Source organism: Mustela nigripes, chromosome X (genome assembly GCF_022355385.1).
Source record: "Mustela nigripes isolate SB6536 chromosome X, MUSNIG.SB6536, whole genome shotgun sequence".
Classification (NCBI taxonomy): Eukaryota; Metazoa; Chordata; class Mammalia; order Carnivora; family Mustelidae; genus Mustela; species Mustela nigripes.
Window position 1 is genome coordinate 39,740,325 of NC_081575.1, and position 14,584 is coordinate 39,754,908.

General features: G+C 51.7%; 1 protein-coding gene across 4 annotated transcripts in view; it reads left to right on the top strand.

Moving 5' to 3' along the window:
* TSC22D3 (TSC22 domain family member 3) overlaps positions 1–14,584 on the top strand; it is a 62,513-nt gene that overhangs the window by 8,748 nt on the left and 39,181 nt on the right. The window contains exon 1 of one of the 4 annotated variants that reach the window (XM_059386065.1): positions 8,148–8,368. The exons of the other annotated variants lie outside the window; for them this stretch is intronic. Coding sequence (XP_059242048.1) covers positions 8,178–8,368 — 191 coding nt within the window. The 5' untranslated portion in view covers positions 8,148–8,177. Of the gene's footprint in view, positions 1–8,147; positions 8,369–14,584 lie in introns of those variants that run through there. 4 annotated transcript variants of the gene reach the window in all.

The window sequence follows — 14,584 nt, forward strand, 5'->3', positions numbered from 1 at the left end:
TCTGCCTTCAGCTCAGGTCATGATCTCAGGGTCCTGGGCTCGAGCCCCGCCACGGGCTCCCTGCTTGGTAGGGAGTCTGCTTCTCCCTCTCTCTCTGCCCAGTCCCTTTTGCTTGTGTGCGCTCTCTCTCTCTCTCTGATAAATAAATAAGATATATTTTTTTAAAAAATGGTAAGAACAGAGCATGAATTTCACCCACTGCTCCAATTTGCCAGGAATGGACCCATGGGAGCCCACACCTCAGCAAAGAATTCTTTCCAGGGTGACCTTATTTTCCCTCCCTGCCTTAAGAGAAGGTTAATACTCCTGCTCGTGTTTGCACTTCCAGATAAACTAACAAGCTGTCAATTCCAGGTAGAGGGTTGGCTCCTTTCCAGGACAGGTCCTGAAGGCCAGGGAGTCTGGGTAAACGGAGACAGATGCGTCTGGCCAAGGCTGCCAGGGTCTCCTGTCCTCTGAGTGATGGAGCCCAGCACAGCACTTGCCCCCACCCTGTGGGCCGCTGGAGGGGAGCGAGGCCAACCCTGTCTGTCTGCACCTGGTGGTGGCCGTTGCGCTGTGTTTGCTCATTGCGATGCTGCTCCTACCTGAACTTTCTCCTCTTATGTAAGGCATCCCTCAAGATAACTACAAAGCCATAATCTGCCATGGCTGGCTGGGTTTACATAATAAATTGGTTGGTGTCATGCAATCGCCTCTCGAGCCCCGGAGAAGCCAATGTGCTGAGCGGGACTTAAGCTTGGGCCCATTTTGTGGAGCACTCTGTGTGCTCTGTGCACTCAAGGGAAGGCATTCCAAGACCACAGGGGTCAAAAAGATGAAATTTCCCTTTTAGATGAAGACAGCAATAATGACCCAGGACATACTGTGCTGCTCCAATGCCTGCAATAATGGGACAAGGGTGAGGGCTTTGCTGTAAGACCGCAGCTTTGGCAGGGCAGGCCTTCCATAGAGCCCTGTGGGCTAATGGAAGCCACATGAGGTCCAGAAGACTAGATCCCAGCCTCAAAGCAGGTTTCATGAGGAGTCGTGGCAGGGGCTCAGGGCGGCCACTGTCTACCATGCTGACATTCAGCTGGGTGAAGGAATTGGACTGGGAATAAGACAGGGGTCTGGGAGAGTAGAAAGCAAGCTTTCCCAAATGCTAATCAAGGCAGGAGGGAATCTTAGCAGTGAGCAAGGCAAATTCACTTGTACCTTCTAGCAGGTGATCCCTGACCCAAAGTGGCTGTTGCCCATTTGGAGACAGTATAAGTGGGGTGAGATCCCAGCCAGCAGACCAAATGGGAAGCTTCCTGTGGCACAGACACTAGCCTGAGGAGAAACAAGAGCTGGAAGGAGGTTTGGTCAGTGATGCCCCAGGCACACTGTCAGCCTTCCTCTCCTGGGAGCCATTTTCCTCAAATAGGCCCAGCCTGAAATCAGGGCCCTGCCTATGGACAGAGCCCCACAGGGACCTTCCCATCCTTCCTCGAAGGAAGAATTTACTCACAAAATAGCCTTGGGTATTCGACCCACTTCCTCTTGTCTTCTCTTCAGGCAAGACGGAGGGCAGCTGCTCACAGCCTAGGGGTCTGGCCGGGATTCCCGTCAGAGCTGTCTAGGCCATCGGTTGGCTACGCCTGCTATCCCTGAGGAAGAAGGGAGTGAGAAGAAGGGAAGTGGTTCCAGGGGCTCCTTCCTGGCTTACCCACCAGCCCCCCCTCCTGCCCTCCCTTACCTTGCTTAGCCTCACTTCCAGACTAGGCTGGGCCTAGGCCAGCCTGAGGGCCCTGACTCATTATCGAGCATGGTGCCTTATGTAACCAAGCCAGGTTACTGAGGCCTCAAGCTTCTGCTTAATGTGATTTGGGGCATTTGGTGAGGGCTGTTGGGGGGGGGGGGACAGGGAGGGCAACTTCTTCTATCACCCGATCCTACACTGCTAAAAAGACAACCTGGCGCTTCTGGAGGGACCCCAGGACAGGTCTTGGAAGCCCCTCTTCCTTTTGTATCTGCATGTTGGTTCAGAGACTGCGTGGGACCCCAGGCAGAAAGGTTTACTACAGGCTAGAGGAGCCTTTTAAAGGAAGGCCAATTCCCAGTCCATTCTCCGTGAAGTCCCCAGGCTGGCCAGAACAATAACTCTTAGCTTTCCTCCTGGCTTATTCAGAAAATTACACTATCTGGCTTGGTGCAGCTGAGCCCCAGCAAAGTCAGGCTCACTGGACTCTCTGACATAGTTCTCTAATTAAAGTTCATCTGACTACCTACAACACAGAACAGGCCAACCAATCTACTATTCCCTTGCCTCCGAGTTTGTGACTAAACCAAGAGTTCCTCTTCTCTTCCCTTGTCTTTGCCTGAGCCCATCCCAGTGGGCTGCCAGTGGGTAAATGGCTCACAGGCTGAGGGTAGTTGGGGACACTGCTTTCTGGTTAGAGAAAAAGAGGAAGAAACGGGGAAATAAAGTAAAAAGAAAAGTGGTATGGAAATTACCAGCAGACATGGTCATATCTAAAGCTCAGACTCAGGAATCCTCAGACAGGCTCAAGACCATCATTTCAGGGCTCAGGAGAGCTGGGCCCTGGAAGTCCCCCAGATCTCAGCCAGAATCCAGTCAATATCGGGGAGTCTGAGGTGGAGGTGCAGAATTTCCCTTTCTTGAGACCCCCCTCGTGGGCTTTGAGCCCCTCGCTTCTCCCTAACTCCCTTCCCTCCAGTTCAGAGTCCATTGCTATAAAAAGAAGAAGAAGAAGAAGGAAGAGGAGGAGGAGAAAGGAAGGAAGACTAAGAGAAAGCCCTGCTCTGTCTGAAGGCAACATACTCTGCCTGACCAGGTGCACAGAGAAATGAATGATGGCAGCCCCTCACTCGGCCTTGGACGGAGTGACCAAGCACTTCAGTCATCCAAACCATCATTTACTGACTAAGGGCCCACTGCTGATCGAGCCCCCACTGTGGATTTATTGAGTGTCTACCCTGATTAGCACTGAAGAAGACAGGCAAGGTGGCAGAGGCCAGGATGGGGTCTGGGGAACTAAGAGTGTAGCTGGAGGGGTGGAGAAGCTGTCACGAAGGCCATCAGAGAACAAAGCAGTTCCAGTAAGGCAACTGTAGGCCCAGTAGGGACTCCTGCTACTTGCGGGAGAGGCCTGGGGCTTGCTGCTCTCTGGGTCCTCAGGTCTGGAGCTTGGGCGGTGCCAAAGCAAACTAGGAAGGGAGAGTCTCTCCATGGCTGTGGCTTCCAGCAGGGCTGTAAGAATGGGTTGGCTTTGGCATGGTGGGAAGCAGCTGCAGGGCTCTCTGGTTGGGACAGGGGAGGGGATCCTTGCCAGTTGAGAAGGGATCATGGGTAGGAAGGGGCTGGCCTAGAGTGGGGACAGCAGCCAAGAACACTTTCTATTCTTCCTGGACTGAAACCTGGAGTCACCAAGCTTCAGGAACTAGAGAAGAGCTTCTGGCCCTCCTCTCATTGCTCCTCTTAGACTCTGGGCAAGCTGGCCCCTAGTACCCTCTCCTTGGAGACCTGGGCTAGCCAAGATAGATGAAGGCCTTTGGGGCCTGAGAGCAGGAAGGCACCTCTCTTTTCTGCCTGAAGAAAGCTCATGGGAACCAGGGGGTTTGAGCTTGGGCAGGCAGTTGAGGGTGGGAACCAGAGGAGCCTTGGGGGGTGGGTGGCTTTGTATCTCAGCACCCCTGGCCTTGATCTCCACCAGGCCCCTTGTGGAGGGTCACAGGACCAGGGACAAGTCAAGGTGCTGCCAAAGAATATATACACAATTCGCCCAATTGTTTTTGGATAAAAGTTGCTGGCAGCCTGCAGGAGGCCATTTTAGTTTTGTCTGCACCTTGCGCAAATCCTTCTTTCCCATGTGCCCTACTAGTGGAGGCCCTGGAGTAAGAGGCAGAAAGGAGGGAAGCCTCCAGCTGATAGGAGAAGGAGCTGGGGTAGCAAAAAGAGCCAGCCTCAAGTCACCTGGGGAAGGAAGTCACCTGACCATAGCCGTACTCCACCCTTGCTTTCTGGGACCCTCTCCCCAGCCAGTGTGCTGGGCACTCACACTCATACCCTTTCCCACCAGTGCTCTGGAGAATTCACATTTACACTCATGAACAGATTCAGTAAAAAAAAAAAAAACTATTTCTTGCACACCTTCCCTATGCCAGGCTCAGTGTTAGGCACTGGGAATAGAATGGGAAAAATCACAAGAGCCATGGTCCCAGCCATCATGGAACAATCAGCAGAGTGGGATAGATAGACAGGCATTAACCAGTCAGTCAGACTAATGAATGTATAATTACAAACTGACTAAGTGCCAGGAGGGAGAAGGAATAAGATGCCACCAAAGAGTTTAACGAAGAATCAGACAAGGTGACTTGAGGAAGTGATACTTGAGCTAAAGAAATGCATCTCTAATACTGAAATCATCAGCCCTGGTCTCATTCTAATCAGCAGACCCAGGCCAAAGGAGACATTTTGAGGTGGAGCACTTGCTAAGGAGCCTCTGGAGTTGTACCATTAGGTAGCTCGTCACACCCTTGGAAATGTCTCTAGGCTGTGAGTGGCTGTCAGGTCCAAAAGAGGAGGACTAACAGCATTCTGACAAGAGGAAGAGATGAGTTTGAAGCCCACGGGGCGACTAGTACTTAATGTCATCCTTTGCTAAAAATAGTCCATGACAGTATGGAAATGTGTAAGGGCTGGTCCTGGGGACCGGTGATAAAGTGGGTATAGCCTGTGGGGAGGAAAATTTGGTTTTGTCAATTATTTACTGTAAAGAAAAAAGAAAGGGGAGGGTCGTCTGGGTTTTCCTTTCTCTTTGTGGGCCTCCTTCTGAGTTATGAATGCTTCTCATTGTACAGAGGCAGGGACATAGAGCTTCAGGCTGAACTCCTTTCTGGAGCCGGAGGTGTAAATTTTCTGGGCTGCAAATGTCAGATATTCATCCAGGCTGAAAAACAACCTGAATGTAGAAGCAAAAGGAGGTTACACCTCGGAAAGGGGCAAAGAAGTTAATCGAGGGGCTCCACAGAGCTTTCATTTGAGAGCAGTGGGTCCCCACCATAATGGCAAGGCAGGTGACAGCTGAGAGCTCGGCCTGATCCAAGGGATTCTAACTGTGAAGGGTCCAGATAAGGCCCGTGAGACTAACTTAGCCAGCAGGAGATAAACCTGGGGCTTCAGGGGGTTGTGGGGCCAGGCTAAAGGAACGAAGATGATTGATCTAAGAGGAGTTTAAGGGTGGAGTGGAGGGTGATGAAGAGAGAGAAGAGAGGTTGATCTTCAAACGTAACAAAAGTCACAACTCAGAGATGGTGACTAGCTGCTTCCAAACCACATCAGGAACAGAACAAGAGGAAACAGGCCTCTACTGTAGCATGAAGAACTGAGATTAGATAATAGGAAGAACTTCCTGACAACAAGCTTTCAGAGAAGCTAAAGGAACGTACCATGGCATGTTCTAATATGGTGCAAACATGGGGAAGGTGGTGACCGTAGAAATAAAGAACTGGGTGAAGGTGTAAGAGGGCTGGTTATAAGGACCAGGGACAGGAGGGGACAGACAAAGGAGCCAGAAACAGGTGCGCTCCTGAGTCAGAATGAAGTGAGTGTGCGGAGTATGGAAGTGTTTTCATGAAAATACTTTCATAACAAAAATGTCTGTGAAATTTCCACTGAAGGTCAGTCATTAGAGCTAGCATGTACTCTTCGGGGCCTGGAAGGGGGGGTGACCTCAAGAGCTGTTAGGGTACCTTCCCACGTCCTGCAGGCTTCTCAAATTAGCCTCAGTGGGACACCCATCTTCCACAGGCTAACAGTTTGGGGAAGCACTCCTGTGTTAGGGGCATCGGAGGAAGACTGCCCACCCCAGCGACTTGTGGTAGAAGAGGATTCCTCCTTCCACACACCCAGGGAAGATTAGACACAAGGGATACAGCAGCAACCAACAAACCAGCAGGATCCCTGCAGCAGGAAACTTACATTCTAGTGGCAGAGTCAGATATTAAATAATAATTACATAAATTACTGTACCATTACAATTGATTGTAACAAAGGAAAGGTGCAGCAAGCCATGAGAACACAAGCTAAGGGGGATCCCCCCTAGGATTAGGAGATCTGCAAAAAGAAGTCACCTTGTTAAAAACGTGGGCACTGCATGTACCCCTCCGTGAGCCATTCTTACCCCAAGTCAGTAGCAATGAAAGGCAGAATAGCCCCACTGACTAAGATGCCCTAAGATATACGGATTGTGGAGTTCCTCCAGCTCCCTGAGGCCCTCGTGTAGAAGCAAACCCCCAAAGACACTTTCTCACTGCCGAGATCAAGCAGCCTTGATTTGGGTAGAGTGATTCACTAAGAGCCATAATAGTCTATCAGCTGAAAATCAGGATCGGGAAGGCTTTGAAGAGCTCACTTGCCAGATGAACAGGATGAAGGTCAGTGAAGAGAATAAAGAACTGATGCACTGAAAATGGTACTTGAAATTGGCCCCCGGAAATACCAGGTCAAAATGTTGTGTCCTTACTCTCCTATTCAAATGTGGGAGACTTCGCTAGTCTATTCTAGTATTCTGCTGCGAGGTGTTTGGGATGGGTGGGGGGGGGGGGGGGCGTAGAGTTTCCGGGAGCAAGAAGCAGAGAAAGACATTAGCCCCTGTGTGCTCATGAAGCACAGGGGCTTCCCATCTGATAAGCTACCATTGACAGACTCTGACTTTTACAAGTGACTTCCCTGGACCTCAGTTTTCTCATCTAAAGAATGGGGCGAGTGTGACTGGAAAGGTTAAATGAGAGGATGCTCCCAGGAAGCTTTCAGTAAAGGGAAGCCAGCCTTCATTACTTTAGGCAAGTCTTATATAGAACCAGAACACCTTGTCTGCCTTGCCTTGCCTTCCCCTCTCACCAGTCCCCTCATGGACCCCTCCCCTTGCTCCATCAGTCCCACACCCCCTCTTGCCCAGAGCTGGCTAACACCAGCAACCCAGTCTGACTGGCTGTCTCCCAGTCAAGGCTTGTTCTCTGAACCTTCTTCATTCACACTCAGGTATAAATGACTGAAAAGGCTTTTGGCTTTTGTCCTTGGGAGGGAGGGGAGGGTGCGGGTGGGTAGGGCAAGCTGCCGGGAGGTTTGAAATTTGTACCAGAGATCAAAGCCTACAGAAGCATGAAGGCACTCTACAGTCATTGCGAGCAAATGAAGAAGGATTTCAGAAGGCAGTGAAGCTAGGGACCTGCCTCTTCGACACCCCGAGCCTCCCTCTTCCCAGGGTTGGGGGCCAGCACCTTCTGCTTTACCACACATCTTAGACAGAGACCCAGAGGCTCAGAAGGAGCAGGGATTTCACAGCCCATAGGTCCGATCCCCTCCCATTACAGGTGAGGAAACTGAGGCCCAGGAGAGGCTGTGTACTTGCCCCCAAATAAACAGCCAATTAGTGACCAGCTGAACAGAGAAACCATGTCTCCTGATTCTCTGACCCAATGGTCTTCCGACTTCTCGTCTCTAGACGCCTGTGCACATCCCATCCCAGTAGGTACACAATATCTTCATGCCAGGAGACCAGCTTTGGGTCCACCTGATGCCAAAACCGGTGGTTTTTTATTTGATTTTATTTAACAGAATTGACCAGTGGTTTGGGTGTTATGGAGGCCCAGCCCTGGAATCCTGCTTCTGCTCAGGCTGGGGCTGCATGCCACAGCCACAGTCATACAAGGGGGACAGAAAGGCCTGCTGTTCGGCTTGGAAAAGAAATCAGTTGCTGAAACATTGGTCTTTTAGAAAGTTCCAACCACAGGGGCTGGCTGGCAGAGCCGCCGTCTGGGCTCCCCCCCTCTCGGAGGTTCCGGCCCTCCCCTTCAGTCTGGGAGTTAGTTTAGGAAGCTGGCCCGGCCCCTGCAGAAGATCCGGAGGGCAGCGCTCGCCGCAGGAGCTCCAGCCTTCCCTCAGAGCCTTGGAGCCCCCAAGGCACTCAGGGCCAGGAACTTCCCCCTGCCTCCACAGTCCAGCCAGCCCGGCTGGCCCTGAGGCTCAGAGAGCACTTTTCTCTTGAGCCTGAGGGAGAGTTTCCAGTTGCTCCTGCCCCTAGCCCTGCAGCTACAGAGACAGCAATAGAGAGAGATAGGGAAGGAAAGGGAGGGAGGGGGAGAGAGAAGAGGAACCAACCCCAGCCAGGCAATTGAGGCTTTCCGCTGAGATGAAGGGAGAAAGGCTAGAGGAGCCCCAGCTCCTGGAGGAGCCCCAGCTTGGGGAGGACCCTGAACTCGTGGACGAGGCACAGTTCCTGGAGGAGCTACAGCTCGAGGTGGTGGAAAGTGGGTCAGACTTCGATCCAGAAGATCTGGGTTCCAGTCCCGACTTTGCCACTAATCTGATGCTTGAGCTTGAGTAAGTATCTCCCTGCCCTTCTGTGGGCTGCTTTCCCTGGGAACGAAAGTGGGGGAGGGGGAGAGCCAAGCTGGTCTCTAGAGCGTCTCCCAACTGAGATATTCAGGAATAACACCTAGAAAATCCTGATGTGTGTGGATGGGATGCACAGACACTTCGGATAAGTCCCTGGACTCCTAAAGGTTAGAATGCTGGGGTCAGGGAGAAGGAGTTCACATGAATGAGAAAAGGGAAGGAGAGAGTGGTAAATGTGTAAAGAATCATGAGCTCAAGAGGGGGTCCAGACTGAATACAAGATTGGGGTTGATTTTCAAAACTCAAAGGATGATGGGCTCGGGATGAGCTCCTAAGGAGAACTAGGATTTGGAGGGTGTGGTCAAAGCGTGGTTGCTAATGAGCCTCTCCGCTAAATGTCTCTGGGGTCCCCTTGAGCCCCCAAACTCAGGTACTCAACCCACAATGCATTTCTTGTGTTCTCTATATGTGTCTTTGTGGAAATTCTCAGTTGAATTAGGAGTATTTTTAGGTCTTGGGTGTTCACATCCAGATCTCAAAGAGAGCCTAAGAAGAGAGACGAGACTGAACTGACCCCTTGCCTTAGAAACCTGCTTTCTTGGTAAATCCCCCCACTTTCACTAGACCCCCTGCTGCAGGGCCCTTTGAGAATTTGATAGTCACTGTATACAGCTACTCTCTCCCCACTGATGCACAGATGAGCTACCAGCAACCCATCTGCTAGGTGAGTGTTGGTGTTTGGAACATTGCTTTGTATACAGATTCCTTTAGAGTCGCTCACCCCTCCCATATGGAGACTCTGTCTGGAGAGTCTGTAAGCAAGGGTGGGCGACACTAACCAGAGAGCTCCCTGTGGGGCCCGGCATGAGAGCACAGGGCTCCCTAGATGGCAGGTCATCACCAACATCCTCTAGCAGCTGTGCCCCATCAGCACGTCCATTGCCCGCCAGGAGGGCTGCAATAGGGACAGTGAGTAGAGGAGGAACACCCCCCAGCACCAGCACCTGTCCAGACACCTGCTCACTGCCCTAGCACCCGTATCCACGCCACCACACGCTCTGCTCCCACGCAACTGGCCCTCGTCCTTCTTAGCTCAGTACTTTCAACAATCATGTCTTGCCACTCAGTTAATCAATCATAGATTCCTAAGGTTGGAAGGGATCTTGGAACTCCTGCAGGAAATAATGCTGCACTATTTAGAGCCCTGTGGTCTTCCTTGGCGCCTTAGGGGCTGCCCCAGGGGGAGAAGGGAGAAAGGGAAGAGAGAGTTGAGGGGAAGGGAGGAGAGGCCAGGTAGATGGTGAATTTGAAGGAGGGAAGGGGAGGAGGAGAGAGTTCAGAGGACCAAAAGAAAGAGGGGAGGTAGATTGTGCCACCGCCTGACCAAATAGAAGTTAACACGTCTAAACAAGGTCACAAATAAAAATCTTACGGTGTCCTTCAAAGCTGTAGGGTTTGGGTCCTGATCTGGCTTGCTTTTCCTCACCACAGGGTTTTCAAGCTGGGCTCCCCTGACCTAGAAGGCGCCTCTCGGGTGGTGGAAGTTAGGACGCCCTGGGTGCCTCCTAACCCCCCCCCCCCCCCCCCCCCCCCAGGCCACCCTGGGGGCGGAGCTTCCAGCCTAGGGGCTGTGGTGCTATTCTAAGGACTTTGTGTCCAGAGACCCTGCGGGCCAGGTTTGATTGAGGGTGGGAGTGGCAGGGGTTGGGGCATGATTATCTGTTTTATCTGTTTAACAACAACAACAAAAGTTGTAAGTCGCTGAAGGACCTGAGCGCTCCCGGCTGAAACAGGAATGTCTTGTGAAGCATCCCCAGTGCAGGGTGGTCACCGCCCAGGCTGGGAGGCGTCTCAGCCCTGATTGTTAGAAAGTGCTCAGGTTGAGCTAATAGCCTCCGCACATCTTTCTGGCCCGCAGAACGCTTGGGCCCCTCCTCTCCTGTTCCTGCTGTGGGCCAGCTTTGTCTCCCACCGACCACCCTAGGAGCAGGCTCTGGAGAAGGCGGGCCGCTGGCTTCCCAGGGAAGACCGTGTTCCCAGCTCCAGGCACCACCTGCTCCCCGCGTGGCCAGCCCCAGCCGCAGGTCGCCCGGACCTGTGCGATCGCCCGGCCCGACAGGCGGGCTACTGATGTGGGCTTGGGACACTCCCGCTGATGCAGCCCCTGGGGCCAAGGCTGAAGAAGTCCAGTCCAGAGAGGACACTGTCCGAGCTAAGTGAGGTCTAGCAGGGAATTCTCAGCAGGGGAAGTAGCTGGAGGGAAGGAACACTTGACTTAGAATAAGGGCCCTGTGTTTTGGTGCAAACTCCAGCCTGGGCTGCGGCTGGCACCTGAAAGGAGAAAAATAGGAAGGGCCCGGGCCCTCGCCCTGAGAGGAAGGCACGAGGGAGGCGGGCGCAGGAACCATATCCCGGGCCAGGCGGGCATTCTCCTGCGCCGCTGGCTTTACGTTGGAGGAGGATATAAAGACTCGCTTGTAGGCGGTGGGGACCATCTGCGCACACTATAGAGAGAGTACTGTTCCCCCAGGCGTGGTAAACATATGCTGGAGCGTGCAAGATGATTTTAGGGGCTACGTGGACTAACTTTGTTTTTCTCTTTTTTTATGGCTATTTATTTATTTGACAGGTAGTAGGAGGGAGAGTGTGTCTAATGCGTACACCCTGTGATTTCAAAAATATTCCTAAGGTGGGGGCATTTTTAAGAAGTGAATCTGCTTTTAAGTTATTTTTGTTTTGTTTTGTTTAAAGATTTATGTATTTGAGAGAAAAAGAGAGCACGGTAGGGAGAGACAGAGGAAGAGGGAGAGAGAGAGCATCCCAAGTGGACTCCGTGCTGAGGGCCTGACCCAAGGTGGGGCTCCATCTCACAAGCCTGAACCGAGGTCATGACCTGAGCCAAAACCAGGAGTCCTTCGCTTAGCTGAATGCACCACCCAGGCGCCCCTAAGGATAATACTGGTGGTACTCAGATGTGGCTAATGTCTTGACAGTGGTAAGCGAATCACTGCATTTGGGGCCCCACTACCATACTACGTTAGCAGAGGCGGGCGAGAGGTGCCAGAAGGTAGTAGGGGCCATCCAGTGTGGTTTGAGATCATCTCGTCCATGTACACCTAGCTCGAAGGCCTCCTCTGACAGCCCTAGTCCCAAATGTAAGAACACCCTGCTATTTTTATATCCCTGGTGTCCTGCTCTGCCCCCATGACACTCAACACTCCAGATTACCGGCAGGCCTTTCCCTTGCTCTGGGATACTGTCTCTACCACACTCCAGAACACAAAGAGGGGGATGGTCGGCGTAGGGTGGGGTGGCAGAAAGCTTTGGAAAAGTTGGTGGGGCTGTCCTCACCAGCTTCCACTGATTTCTTCTCAGCATTGTTCATGGGCAGACTCAACTCAGATGTAAGGAGGTATTTCCAGGAAGCGGGTCAAAGAGGTTATGATCTTTCTCTGAATTCACAAAGCCACAGTAAGACAGGAAGTATGTGACCGTGGCAATTTACATGGACTGGAGCCGATTTCCAGACAGATTTGGACAAGATTCGGTGGGAAGTTTGTAGAAAAGCAAACTGGAGAAGAGGGTTCCCATTTCTGCTGGGAGTCTGTGATGAGCTCTGTCCATGTAAATAAGTTTGATCCACTTCCTCCTTGGGTTGCCCTGAGGTGGGGAATGTGATTATTAGCCCTGCCTCCTCCCAGGGCTCACCTTGCAGATTATGGGGATGAACCCTGGGAAGGAAGCAGAAAGGTGATAAAGTTAAGGGTCTGGTCTCCTTCCTTCCAGCTGGGTTGCATCCTTGCCTTGCTTCTCTTTCCTATGTTGTCTGATCCCCGGAACCGTCTTTAGCAAAAGGCGCAGGCAGAGACAGTTGAGCAGCAAACCCCTCGTAAAAAGGGAATATCACAATATCCTTTAGTGGTACATTCCAGTGTTTCACAACCTTTGCTCTCTGAGACCTTTCCTCTTAGATTCTGTCCTTCAGCTTTCTTACACACCACTTAATATGCTTAAGTGGTAGGTGTTACGTCCCTTGTCAGCCCCCTTTGCCAGATTAGCTGTATCTGTTTAAACACACACACACACACACACACACACACACACACACACTTTGAACCAGCTTGTACTTCTCCATCCTCTAGACACTGTCCAAATTCTCCACCTGAAATTTCATTCTGTCCTCTGTAACAGCTGAGAATGTAGGAGGCACACCTTTGCCTTTAGCCAACTACCCACCCCCTATCTCTCCTCTGACCACTGACACACATTTGGAAGATGACAAGGTAGGAAAGGAACAAAATTAACTGGATCTCGAAGGGCCCAATCGCCTGCCCTAACCCTGTGAGCTAGCTGTCCAACAGGAGACAGGGAGCAGTGTAGAGTTTCATTAGTGGCCGATGGCCATGGAATAGAGAAGGAAGATGACCTCATAGTTCCTACATGTTTCTTTCCTATTTAGAGAGTCCAGGATCGTGCTTGTTCCTTAATGCTACTAAATTGTGTGCTAACGATTCATTGCAGCCTCCACCTTTAGCTGCCCTACTCATATAGCCCCATTCTTTTAGCTGGGTAGAGTCACATTTTGATTATTCCTATATTCATTATCCACTTTGTGGAATATCCATGGTAGTCACTGAATCTCACACTGCCCCCAGGCCCCCTCCCCCGACTTCTAGCCAGTCTCTGCATACTGAGGCATGCCGGGTCACTTTGACACCAGTCTAAGTTGAGCATAAATAAAGAAGGCCCTCACGAAAATAAGTTATCCACGCATATATGGATTCCACGTGAATTTCACGTGACTGGAACGTGGCAATGGATAATCCAAAATAAAAGGTAATCTGGTAAAAAAAAAAAAAAATCACGTATATCTCGCTTTGAAATCACACTGTGGGTCTCATTTTTTTTTCCCTGTAGTTCTGCCTTCCTCATTATTTGGGCTGTTATGAAAATAAACTTGCATCTCTGGAGTCTACAGAAACCAAGAGGAGAAAGTGGGTGTAGGGGGAAGCTAAGCCGAGACCAGGTATTGCCATGGACATTTTGCAAAGTGGAAGAAGTCCCCAGAAATACTTGGGAGTTGGCTTCCAGTCAGACAGCAGTCTTCTGTGTGTCTTTGGAATGTGTCGTATGGTTGTTTATGCCATCAGTTTGTCCAGGAAGTTCCAAGGGGCCTGTCCACTGGTACCTGGTTTGAGCTAGGGAGATACGGGACCAGGTTGCTGATGGGAAATCACAGCCCCCTTGTCCCCTCTCCATCATAGCCCGATGGCTGTATCACTGTGCCTGGTCTGGTTGTCTGACCCCTGCAAGTCTGAAGGAGGTGGTGCAATTCATCTGAGGAAAATCACGTCTGAGACAGGAAGGGGCACGGCAGCCTCTTCACAAAGGATTTATGTATCTGTCACAGGAGGGAAGTGTGAGCTGAGAAATGACTCCCAGAAGTGCTAGAATTGGAAGAGGCAGTGCTGCTACCTTTCCCAGTCTGTAGAGCATTCATTCGGAATCTCTGCCACCTCAGGAGGCCGGTATCCGGGCCCTTCCACCCTCGAGCCAGTCCAGGCTTCCCTTCCTTGTTGCTCTCTGGCTCAGCACATTCTTAAGAAAACAGAGCAGAGCTAGCCAGGTGCGCCCTGCCAGGGGCGGAGCTGGAGGTGAAGAACAGAGAGCAGAGGCTGGTGCTGCTTTTGGCGTGGCAGTGACAGGCCAAGACCCTGAACCAGCCACAACAGCATGCAGCGGCTGCCATGTGGCCGTGGCCGGTCCTGTGACAATGTGGGTGGATGGGGTTCCTCCAGTCCCTGTAGCCCACAGAGGCCCAGTGGTGGGGGTACAGGGATGAGGGGGACTCACTCCATCGGGCTAGAGTGAGATTTAATTCTTGCTGTCTTTGCGAATTGATTTTTGCATTTTTGCATTTTTGCCTGCCCTGCATATCTTGGCTCTGGGCCCCTGTTAAGCCCGGGACTGTGTCCTTGCTTCTCGTCCTGTCCCCTGATGCGAGGCTGCCAGACCCACTCCCTTGGCAACCTCATTAGGCTCCTATGGTGTCTCTGGGGAACCTAAGCTGGGCACGGGTGCTCCATCTTGAGGGCTCTAGTTGTCCAGATGGCTTCTAATCTCTCCAATGCAAGGGGACGCCAGCAAATTCCAGCCCAGCTGTGTTTGGGAGCACCCACTCCGCTCAGGTCTGTGTCTGAC